Raw genomic sequence first — 12,236 nt, 5'->3', positions numbered from 1 at the left:
TGGTAAAACAGCCGTGACTGATGGTCCCTGCAAAACTACTACTTCTGAGGGAAAACTGAGAGTCAAAACACACTCCTCTCTGGTGACGGTTTCAACTGCCAGGAGTAAGCACTGCCCTGGGGAACACTCCTCGTCTCCAAGATAGCAGAACCAACTCAGGTCCCAGAACCACTCAGACAACTGACAAATCTCACCTTCCAGCAAAGGAGTGGATGCAGGGTTGCTGACAGCTGGATGTATGTGTGTTAAATTTGACGAAGGTGACAATACAGCTATTTTGACTGCTCTTTGTCTTTCTGTATCCCGGAATTTCCCACTCATTGTGATTAAAATAAAGTTTTGCTCAAGAATGGAGAAAGTCTCTGATTTGTCAGATGCTAAGACAAGGATACAGATTTTATTTATTTACATCAGAATACAGAGAGCCTTGCATCTTTTTTATTCAAGATAGTGGCAGGATGGAGGGGCTAGTGTGGTGTGTTTGGGGTGTGGAGTGCATGGCTTTGGCTGAAGCACGCATGGATTTGGTAGGGAAAAGGGAAGAGATGGGTGCAGGGATTTGCAGGCTGTGGGGTTCTGTCATTTGTCCTGTTGATAGGGTGAGCAGCTGGAGGAAGGGTTTGAGCAGAAGGGATACAGCCTCTGCCTGAATGATATCCCAGCCACCTCAGTCTTCCCTTGTCTCTCCTTCTGCTTTTCTGATACATCCAAATGCCCTCAGCCACATCACTTTCCCCGTGGTGTCTCCCTCTCAGCCCAGGAATGGATAGTGGGGAAGAGGGAAAGCAGCTAGGTCAACCCAGGTCAAGGATGGGACTAGAGTTGGCATTAAGAAGAGCATCTCAGCTATGCTCCTGGCAGGCCCCAGAAGCCAGGCTGTTGGACTGATGGCCCTGGGCAAACCTCTGGGGAGAGGGTCTAGGTGTCAGGCAGCATCAGGAGCCAGGGTCAACGGCATCTCCCGGAGCAGCCGAGACGACTCCAATTTCAGGAGTTTGCTCCAAAGCATTGTTCACACTGCAGTTCTTCCCAAAGGAAACACTGGTCAGCGTCTGGAGACAGTCTAAGTTGTCACAATCGGTAAGTGAATGTGATGGGCATCTAACAGGTAGAGGCCAGGGATGCTGCTAAACATCCCACTGTGCACAGGACAGTCCCACAAAAGCGAATTATCTGGCCCAAAATGTCAATAGTGCCAAGGATGAGAGACCCTGCTCTGAGGCTGTCTTCATACACAGCAGAGAGACAGGAGGGCTCCACACCATCTCCCCAGAACCCTGGCAGCACATTCCCAGATCAGAATACCCTTCTCCAGAGGCAGTTCTGGGAGGGGACACCAGAGTTGGCAAGTTCCTAGGCGTGACACTTTCTAGCAGGAGAGCAAGTGTTGGGAGATGGGAACGCAAGTGTAAGGAAAGGGGCCTTCAGCTCCCACCACCACCAGCACTCAGACCCACCCAGCAACCAGGAGTGCTGCATGTGGGCTTCTAGTTGGTTTCAGCACTTCAGATAACCTGACACTTGAAGGGGTTAGGCAACACTGACTGGCCCAGGGCAGTTGGAGGGGCTATGGGACCTGAAATCTGCCTCAGCAATCTCCAACGCCCCAAGAGCTTTGCATAATTCATAGTTCTTACTTCCCCAGTCACATAGAGAGCAGTGTTAGCCAGCCTCCCAGGTAGGGGTGTGTGTGTGTGTGCCTGCACATGTGCAGATGGGACAAGACTCACTTTAGCAGAAGGAAACCTGCCTTAGGAGCCACCCATCTCCACTTGTCTGCCTATGGGCTCAGCTCTCTAGGGACTCCAGTTCAACATTGCTGGAAGCTAACAACCTCTCCTTTCATCAGATGCCCAGTGGGTGATGGGGGGAGTGGCAATGCAATCAGATGACAGCCTTTACATAGGACCAAATTCTGAGCCACTGTCATTGGGGGAGGACCTTCAGAATCTTAGGGTGTGGCTATGACACCTTTCCTGCTCCCCGACTCCATCAGTAACTCGTCACTCCATCTGTCCCTTTCCTCACCCTTAAAATGAAGTAAGAATGACAGCTACCATTTGAAGACCACTTTCTATACACCAGGTGCCGTACATTCACGCCATTCTCACAGCAGCCATGTGATAAATTTTTATTAACCCAGTGAGAAGGTGGCAGGAAATGGCTGGTCAAAGCCCACACTGCCAGGAAGTGGTGGAGTAGGTACTGGAATGCAGTCTGTGTGACACAGGCTGCTCCAAGGAGGATCTGGGAACTCTCAGGACCATGCTATAAGGTGGGGGGCACACACTCCAATGCGGGGAGGGCTCCCAGAGCACAGGCCTCCATGTGCAGGGCATTTATTAACAGTAGAAACCCGAATTAGAGGAGCGCCCCGAGCAGGGTGAGCCCATAGTGCCCAGAGGTACCAGGCAGAAGCCTCTGTAAACACTCCTGAGACCTGCAGCCAAACCCCTGCTGCTGTTGGCTGGGCAGGCCAGGCCCGGCTAAAAATAGAAGGCTTCTCAGGTCCAGCTCCCTGTGCCCCAGCCTCCTCCTCTCCACCTCCCACCTTCCCCACAGGGCAGGAGCCAGGCTTCTAGAAGGAATAGAGATTTTAAGTCTTTGCTTTCAGACCAAAGAGGATCGTTAGCTTGATACTCAGTGGGCATGCTCCAAGTTCTGGAGGGGCTGTAATCGGTGGGGAGCTCCTGACTCCAACACCCCACCCAATTGTCTCCTAGGGAGAGAGCTGTCAACCTCCAAAACCCACCCAGGGAATGAGTGAGGTCGAAGCCAAAACTTGGTCAATTTCTGCACATCTTGCAATTCAATCTGGATCCCTTTGTTGCCTTTCCTTTTCCTGAACCAACTCTCAGTGTTGACAGCACTGTGCGATTTCTGTATTTGCCAGTGGCTTCTCGTGGGAGGTCGGCTCTGGGCCCTCTGGGGAAACCCCCAGAGACCGTGGGGATGAGGCAGCACTCATCCCGCGGAGAAGTCCTGGAGCTCAGGACCAGCGCTCCAAGTGCACCGGGCAGGAGGCAGGGGCGAGGGGCGGGAGACCCTGGACTGGCGGGCCTCTGCCGACTGTAGCCCCGGTGCAGGTCAAGGCTTGGCCCCGGGATTTCCTTTCAAAGGTGACTTAGAGCCGCTTCATTAGGGTAGCGCCCTCCCAGGCAGGCCCTAATGGCGTGTTTGGCAGAGTCAGCGAAACGCGGAGCCCGGCGGCTCCAGCGGTGGGGGAGCGCCCTCTCCCGCGCCCTCGCCCTCTCCCGAGTTGGGCAGCGGCGCGCAGGGGGCCATTTGCAGTGCAAGCAGCCTAGCGTGCGGCCGCGGCGCCCAGGTCGGAAGGGAGGCGGCACCATGGAGCTGAAGAAGGACATCAACACCGTGTCTATCGACATGCTGCTGATCGTGCACTCGGAGAAGCGCCGCGCCGCACAGGGCACGCACTCAGACCAGCAGGCGGACCCGAGCGCACTGCTGCAGCGCCGAGGAGGTAACGCGCGCCCGACCCACGTCCCTGCGTCCCCCGGCACCTCGGTCTCCTCGCCACAGGGGCCCGCCCGCCGGGGGGCGCCCATTGCTCCCCTGAACGAGGTCAGCGAGCCCGACCCTCTCCCCCAAGGCTGCCATCGCTTCCCCGCGGTGTCACCAGTGTCCCGTGGCAACGCGCAGTCCCGTGGCAACGCGCAGCCCCGTGATTGCCCCAGTTTGACTCCCTGTGCAGGCCTGTGGGTGCTTCCGTCACCCCAGGGAGTCTTTTTCCTCCGAGCCACTCCCTGACGGGTATAGAGCAGAATTGGAAGATACCGTGGAGGAAGGGGGCCAGAGCCTCAGGCCTGACTCATGGGTAGCAGAGGCCTGCTCCCCCTACAGCACACTGCAGGGCACACCCGACGCAGGGAAACCTTTGTGCTGAGTCAGACTTTGAGACGGGGAGCTCCCTGTGTGGCCTTGCACGATTTACAGCCTCAGTTTCTCCTTTCTTGAGACTTTCTCGCAGCCTCCTATAGATGGAAGGTATGAAAGGCGTAAAAGGAACGCAGGTTGGGATAGGGTAAGATTTGAAACCTGCTGTCTCCACTTGAACTTATCCATCAAGTTTACTTGTCCTACATACTTTCTGGGTAAATTTGCAAATTGTAGATTGGTAAACTGACTGTTTATAGAGTGATTGTGGAAAGCAGGATCCAGGCCTCTCTGTTCTCCCGACGACAGAACACAATGTGAATAGAGTGCAATGGAGGTTAAATAAGCCCCTGAGAAACCAGAGAACTTCAGGGTCCTGGATCACAAGCTGTCTCGGAGGCTGGTGTGAGGATGCACCAGGTGGACTGTGAGCCAGTTCTTTAGGAGTTAGGCCTGGCAGCCATGCAGGAGGATGATTTCTGCCTCCCTCCTCTCCTCCAGCTCTGGAGCTCCTTGGAATTCCTGCTCCTGCTCTGCCCCTGGTTCTTCTGTTCCCAGAGCCTCTGTGCACATTGAGGATCCACGTTCCACCTGCCTTGCTAAAGCAGTGGTGCTGTGATGTCCTTGCCACTACCAGACACATAGGCTGGAGCTGCGCCCAGAGCCCTGGGGACCTCTTGGGAAGGCAGGCAGGGGAAAGAAACAGATTCTGAAGGGCTGAGTATACTGACCAGCACTCTAGGACTGATTCCTGACTGAAGCAGGAGTTGTTTGGATTGGTTGACTTTTTAGTTCTCAGACTTGCTGTTGGGAGAAGAGGAAATGGCCCGCCCAGGGTATTTGTAGTTAGAAAATCAGCAGAGGTCATCAACTTTTCGATAGAAATGAGACTGCTCTGAATACACACACCACTGTCCAAAAGGCCTTCTCCAGTGTGTGGTGAGGCCTAGTTCCAGGTCGGCCCAGGAGTCCCCTACTCCCAATCCTCTCTGATCACATCTCTTGAAAGGCTCTGACACTAGAGAGGACAAAGAATGCAGAGAAGCCCCAGAAATACCAGGCATCAGGACTGCCCTGAGAGGTGCCCAACACCTAGCGCCAGTTCCCCATGACTCCAGACTAATGTACTCACTCTCATGACTATGGTAGAGAAAAAAAGATCCCTAATTGCTGGGCCCTTTCTGCTGATCTTTTTCTCCAAATATTTTTCTGACAGCGGTTTCTCACAGATGCTTTGAAGGATAGTGTAGAGAGCTGTATCACTTATTCACAACCAGAGCAGAGAAGAGGGAAAGTGCATGGTTTTCGATGCCTGGTGGGCAGCAATGATATTCCGGAGACCCCAGGCTAAGCCAGCTTGCAGACCCACTCCTTGAAACACAGCCTAAGGGAGGAAAATGCCCAAGGCCTCCCTTGGGTGCAAAGATCTAAAACAAACCCATGCTCACTTCCAGATATCTCCTCCTTTCCCCTCCACACTCCAGGTCCTCCACTGGAGAGTGGATTTTCCTTGGCTATGTAAAAGAGGGCCTAGGCTCCATGTCAGAAAAGATAAGAGCTCAGTTATTGTTGCAAAACAGAGGATGGAGTAATCTGTAACCAGTGGCTCTTCTGCTGGTGACCTTGTGGAAGCAAAGAGTCGGGGGGACAAGAAGGCACGGAGAGTGTGGACAGGCTAGGTCACTAGGAATTCAGGCTGCAGAGCCAGCAGATGTTCCCTCCCATTTCTTGAAGGCACTAACATCCTCCCAGTCATTTCCCTAGAAAAATGCTTCTCCAAAATGTTCCTGAAGTCCCTCAACTCCTATCAGAAAGTAGAGTGCATATACTCTTGCGGCGGTAGAGGATATAACCTACAGCTGCTTGCAGCAAGACCCAACGAGCTTTGAAGTCTTAGGTCTTTTTTTTTTTTTTTGAGACAGAGTTTCGCTCTTGTTACCCAGGCTGGAGTGCAATGGCGCGATCTCGGCTCACCACAACCTCCACCTCCTGGGTTCAGGCAATTCTCCTGCCTCAGCCTCCTGAGTAGCTGGGATTACAGGCACGCGCCACCATGCCCAGCTAATTTTTTGTATTTTTAGTAGAGACGGGGTTTCACCATGTTGACCAGGATGGTCTCGATCTCTTGACCTCGTGATCCACCTGCCTTGGCCTCCCAATGAAGTCTTAGGTCTTATCCCAAAAGTCTACATGATTTGTGTATTCTACTCCATAGGTGGGTCATGAGGATTCCAAGTGATAAGCCACTGGCACTGGCTATGGGGAACTCTGCAGAAAAAAAAGGTGTTAAGAAGGGAGTGGCAGCCCCTGAGTGGTTGAGAGGGCTGGAGAATAAGACTCAAGGCTGAGCTTCCAGGAACAGTGCCATAAGCAGCACCACAGAGCTGGTCTGCTGAGGAAACCTCCTCGGCCACCAAGGAGCACTGGATACTCCTTCCGTGCCAGGATCTCAATTTTATTGCAGCAGCTCCTGCTGCCAGAACGTATCCCCATGCTGTGCCAGGAACTCGACCTTGCGGCTACCACTTCCAGCCGCAGCCAGAGTGAGAGCTTTCCTTCCCTTCCCTGTTGCATCACCAGGTCCCAAGGCAGAGTGGAACACAGGTTCTTCTGATTGGCCATGGCTAGACCATACGTGTGCACCCTCTAGCTGCAAGGGAGGCCAAGAGAACAGGCAACCGTCATTTTCAGTTCCCATTGGATTGACGGTCTTTGCCCAATTCCCCCCACTTTATATCAAGACTCTAAAAGTGGGTGATTCAGCACATACAGAAATAGGCAGGCAACATGGATAGCAAGTGACTTCTAAAATAATGCTTTCATATGTGTGCAGTGGAGAGGTGGGAGTGGAAACGGGCATCTGTACTACAGAAATTCTCCCCAAATGAACCTGATAACCAACCCCACTGCCCGTGAAAACTGTTTTGACTTTTAATGGTTTGAATTTTGAGAGTTGCATTCATTCCTTCAAGTGCATCTTATTCATGGGCAGCCTCTCTCAGATTCCAAGAGAGCCAAAATCCACCTCCTCTACCAGAACCAAGATAAGTCTGCAACTGGTACATCACTCTTGCCCTGGGTCTCCCGCCTCAGAGAAACTTGTTATTTTGCAGGATTCCAAGGCGTTGGAAATGGAGTCCGAAGATGGCAGAAGTTAGAAGGGAATGACCTGCATGGTAAATTCTCTTTTTTCTGTCAACCTATAGGATTTAATACATTGAATAATAACTGGAAGCATTGGGTTTCACTTGTTTGAAGACTGGCCCTAGACATCCAACCACTGAACAGATAGTGGCCGCTCCTGAGCCAGCCAGGCCTCTAGGGCTACTGTGACTGTGGGAAATGTTCCCTGGTGTCAGGTACCCTGCTGTCCTGGAGCCTGTAGCTGAAGAGCAGTGCCAGGAACTTGAGCACCCATTTGTTTGCTGGCTGAGCTGTAGGGGAGGACTTAACGTCCCTTGGGATGGTGAGGTTTGAGTGCTCCCGTGAGAGGCAAGGCTGCTTATGTGGTGCAAGCCATCCATCGTTTGAAAATGTTTCCCAACAGAGAGTACAGTGGTCTGCCTTAGGTCAGTATGACTTGAAGCATGAGAAGATGCCACTCAAGGGGTGTATATTAGCTCCCTGCTGGCCTAGGACCCTAAATACAATAAGAAGTCAGCATCCAACGCCTCTTTTTTCTGGTGCCAGGCATCTGCTGCCCTAGGCCGAGGATCTTTCTGGGAACACTAAGGGGCCAACTATAATGGGCTTTATTCTGTTCCCTTTAGAGTTTATTAGCCCAGCCTCCAGGGACAAACATCAGGGACATTGCACAGTGGGCACGTGAGGATTCCAATAGGGGTCAAACCTCTGCTCCCAGAGCCCCAGTAGAAAACTCCATCAGCCCCCAGCTATGTGGGCCTGGGAATCAGATGACTGGCTTATCAAATGCAGTCTGAAGGAACCACTCTCAATGACACAAATGTGGAAATAGGATTGCAAATTATTAGGACTAAATTGCTATGTTCTACCATCCTTCTGACAATAATGAAAGGGAAAGATGAAGTTCTACAAGTGAATTCATTCACTCATTCTGTCTACAAATGCCTATAGTGCTTACTTTGTGCCAGACCTGATTCTAAGTATTGGAAATGAAACAGTCAACAAGGCAACCAAGAACCCTGCCCTCAGGGGGCTACATTAAAATGACTGGAATCATAATACACTGCGGGTGAGTCCTAACACCCTGGAGGTGAAGAGTCTTCCTGTGTCCCCTGCCTTTGGTAAAAGTCCTTGAGACACCCGCCCTGCCATACCACTGCCAGGGAGGCACCCCTCTGTGTCCTAACTGATAGGCACGCATGGGTGCAACGGCTTCCCCAACCTTGCTAGATGGGCCATCAGCTGGTAGACGTGCCAGCTTTAGCTCTACTAAAGTAGACACCAGAGCTAACAGAACTCTGCTGTGGGCTATTGAGAATTTTAATAAGAATCAGACCCTGTTAGCCACAGAAATGGCCATCCAGGGCATGCAAAGCAGGCTTGCTAGGCCATGTGTGAGTGGGTGAGTGGGCAAGCAAGCCACAGGTGGAACCAAAGAAGCACAGCGTCCTTGTTGGCTGCAGCTGTCTTATACCTTGCCTGAGTTGTCTGAAACTCATCTTAGGGCTTCTCAGGCATGTTATTACATCAGGAGAGGATTGAAATATACTGAAATCATTCTATTTTTACTGTCTTCTGGGTTTCTGATTTGGGAGAAGGTTAGTGGGAAAATATCACAAAACACAAAGTGACACATTGACTATTACAAGACCATTATAAGACTCTAGTAAAAGACATGAAGTGGATCTTAGCACTGTGTGTCAGCTGATAGAGGATGATTAAAATAGTTCTTGCAAAACCACCATGAGAACTAGGAGTTTCAGGTAAATGCAGGGCTGGAGAGAAGCTCCACAGAGGCCCTGAGCCCAGAAAAAAATGACGCTTCCACCACTCCACCAACATATGAAAACAAAATTTCATTTATTTTTCAAATGGTATGCTTGCATGCATGCAGAAATTAAAATTAGTTTCTTTCTGTGTTTTCTGATGTTGAGATGCTGGGCGCAGGTATTGAAGCTGACCTTTTCTTATACCTTCCTTACTCGTGCCCAAGGCACCCAGCCCTGGGAACCAGCAGGCCGCCCAGCCCTGGTAACTGGATGGCTTCCCTCTGAGAAGGAAGCGGCTGATGGCATGTGCTGGTGGCATGCACACAGACACTGCTGAGCACAGGGTTGATCCAGAAGGGCACATTTTCCCCCTCTTGCTACCCTGCGCACTGCTTGGGCTGGGGCATTGGCAGGGTGTTGGGGAGACTAGAGAGCTCCAAACTTTTCCAAGCAGCAGGTGTTTGGGTCCAGCCACCTCCTCACCCCCGCCACCCCACCCCAATAGCTTGCCCAGCAACGGGCTTCCCCTGCTGTGATTGGCTGCTTTCCTTGGTCCTGGCTGAAGTCTGCCTAGCAGCACAGGGACTGACGCTCCACAGCTAAAGGGAAACCAATTGTGCAGCCCTGACTATAAATACCCCACAGCAGCTATGCCAGCCAATCACCCTCCTTGAGGATTCCCTTCCCAGATCTTGTTTCCTCCCTCAGCCAGCCGAGGCACTGCCAGCTGTGCCTACAGGAGGTGGCCCTGGCCTCCCTGGCCTCGCCTGAGTCTGGTCTGGGGCTCCAGTCCCGCATGCCACCTCACCCTGTATTGGAATACACAGTGGACCTGGCCCTCAGCTGACTAGTGTGGGGCTTAGGGACCTAGCTGGGCCTGTTCATAGGAGAATGCTGAAGCAGGCAGCCTTTCCAGGGCAAGACCCTGCCAGGTGGATCATAAATCCAGCCTGGCTCAGTACCTCACCCCCTACCTTGATTGGCTTCTGTGTAAGCCCAGGCATGGGAAGCACTGAGTGGCTGATCTGCACAAGAAGAATCATCTAAATGGACCTGTTCAGGCTAAGGCCCCAGAGGCATACTTGTTTCCAGACAGAGGCACTGGTCCCAGAGGTCACTTCCAGTGACAAGCCCACTGCAGGCCAGCAGGAAGCTATAGAGAGAAGATGGCAGGCCAGGCTGGTAGTGGTGAGGGAACCCCCAGCTGCCACAATCCTCCCCTTGCCCACAGCCTCTCCTCCTGCCCTTCTGAAGCAGAGGCTCAAGGGCAGCCTCAGTCAGAGCAGGCCATGGCAGCAGCTGTAAAGAAGGGAGGAACGGTCATGCTTCCTGTAGGAGGGCAAGTAAGCCTGTGAGCTCCCTCTTCCCGGCCTATGGCAGGAATCAGGCATCGCTCCACGGCAGCCTGACCCCACTAGGCTCTGAGGACAACTCTGTCTCAGGGACAGAAATATCCCAGCGATTGGAGAGAATGTGCATAGAGTTCATACCCTGCAAATGTTTGTGAAACAGAAACAAACTACATATCATCCCAACTGCTAGGCTGGAGTAGGAGGCAGGCTGGCCCCGCTGTTCTCATTAAGAAGCAGGAGGCCGGGCGCGGTGGCTCACGCCTGTGATCTCAGCAAGTTGGGAAGCTGAGGTGGGTGGATCACCTGAGGTCAGGAGTTCGAGACCAGCCTGGCCAACAGGGTGAAACCCCATCTCTACTAAAAATACAAACATTAGCCGGGCGTGGTGGCATGCACCTGTAATCACAGCTACTTGGGAGGCTGAGGCAGGAGAATCGCTTGAACCCTAAAGGTGGAGGTTGCAGAGAACCGAGATCATGCCGCCATTGCACTCCAGCCTGGTGGACAAGAGTGAGACTGAATCTTAAAAAAAAAAAAAAAAAGGAGGAGGAGGCTCAACTGGGAGTCAGAAGACCTGGGGTCCAAGTCCCAGGTCAGAACCTCCAAGCCTGCTCCATAGAAAGGTGTGAAGATCAACAAGCCATCTGTGTATGGGACAGGGCTTTGAAACTGTGCCTGGTGACACCAGAGTTGGGAGTTATGGCTACAAAGACCATGGAATACTGGTAGCCTGTTCCAGAAGAAACCCAGTCTGTGCTAGCACCAGCTAAGAAGTGCAAGGGATGTGTGCACATGGGCTTCCAGGCATTTGCCTCCATGCACAGTGTCATTGTGCTGGTTTGCGCATGTGCACACTGTGAGGGTGTGCACACATTTAGGCCTGGGGATGTGCTTGGTACCCACCAGCTCACCTGTCTTGCAAACACATACAGCTCTCTGCTCTGCCTGAGGAAAATTCCCCAGTGGTCACTGCAGGCCTCTCTGTCTTCCTTAAATAGAAAACTTGGTGGAGAAGCAGCACCCTCAGCAGCCCCAGGTCATCACTTCCTACGACAGCCAAGGTAAGTGATTCGCCACTAGCTGTGAGCTCCCCTGCAGATGTGTGCCCAGACCTGATGCTCCAGCCAGCAACAGCCCAGGATGTGGAGCTCAGACTATGGGGAGCAGGGTCCTCTCTGCTCCCATGGATGTTGGAAAACCCTTTTCCTCTACCTGAGTCTCACAGGAAGCAGCAAGAGGCTGCACAGTCTGAGGCTTCCCCTCACCCTGAGATCAAGAAATAAAGCCCGTGGGCCTCAGAGCCCACTGCTGTCATCGTCATACTATCATCATTATTCAACATTCAACATTTGTTGAATGCTAACCATGTGCCAGACACCCTGCCAAGCCACTTACACGCTTATTCTCATGAAAATTAAGCTTCACAGCAATCCTGACCATCCTCATATTATAGATGAGGAAACTGAGGCTTGGAAAGGCTGTCATGTGTCCAAGCTCACATGGCCAGCAAGAGTACCAGCCGGGCAGTCTGACCCCCAACAAGACCTCAGCTGTTAACCTTCACACATCTCTCCTTCCTCATCTCCCCTAGAAACCAGCCTCCCCCTGCTGGCTCATGGCATACAAGCCCTCCCTTGTCCCAAGCTGTAGCGGTTCTTCAGCCTCTCCTGCTGAGACTGAGCCTTCCCAGGGCCTCCCACCCAGTGAGTTTGCCACAGCAAGGCAGAGTGAGAGGCCCCTTCCTGGGGAGTCCTCATTTTTGGGGGACAGGCTCTGGGGACTCAGGGAAGGCAGGCAAGGGCATCACTGACTCTACAGTTGACGGATCTGAGCACATGGCAAGAGAGAGACAGGAGGGCCCCACAGCCGTGGTGATGGGAGGCCATTTAGAGACTCCCGCACCACCTTAGTGAACTGCTCTGCATTAAATACTGGGCCCTGGTGTCTGAGTGCTCTCACAGCCTCAGCCATAAGAGTTCACCATGCTTGCTCTGAGAGCTGATGTCCTAACCTGTAAGGAAATTATCTGATCCAATTCAGAGGCAGCGCCCTCCCCCATGCACCACATGAAACAGGA

The 12,236-nt window shown here is 52.5% G+C and overlaps 1 protein-coding gene across 2 annotated transcripts in view; it reads left to right on the top strand.

Moving 5' to 3' along the window:
• The first annotated feature begins 3,283 nt into the window (after positions 1-3,283).
• KY (kyphoscoliosis peptidase) overlaps positions 3,284-12,236 on the top strand; it is a 55,626-nt gene continuing 46,673 nt past the window's right edge. Inside the window, exons 1-3 of one of the 2 annotated variants that reach the window (XM_021666632.2) lie at positions 3,284-3,481; positions 7,008-7,070; positions 11,158-11,220. In XM_021666632.2, the coding sequence (XP_021522307.2) occupies positions 3,346-3,481; positions 7,008-7,070; positions 11,158-11,220 (262 nt within the window). In that variant the 5' untranslated portion in view covers positions 3,284-3,345. The remainder of the gene's footprint in view (positions 3,482-7,007; positions 7,071-11,157; positions 11,221-12,236) is intronic. The other variant, XM_012451175.2, reaches the window with a different exon arrangement.

This window comes from Aotus nancymaae, unplaced genomic scaffold (genome assembly GCF_030222135.1).
Source record: "Aotus nancymaae isolate 86718 unplaced genomic scaffold, 86718_ANA_hifiasm-v0.15.2.pri h1tg000019l, whole genome shotgun sequence".
NCBI lineage: Eukaryota > Metazoa > Chordata > Mammalia > Primates > Aotidae > Aotus > Aotus nancymaae.
Note: the sequence above shows the minus strand (reverse complement) of the source record. Positions and strands in the feature narration are given on the sequence as shown.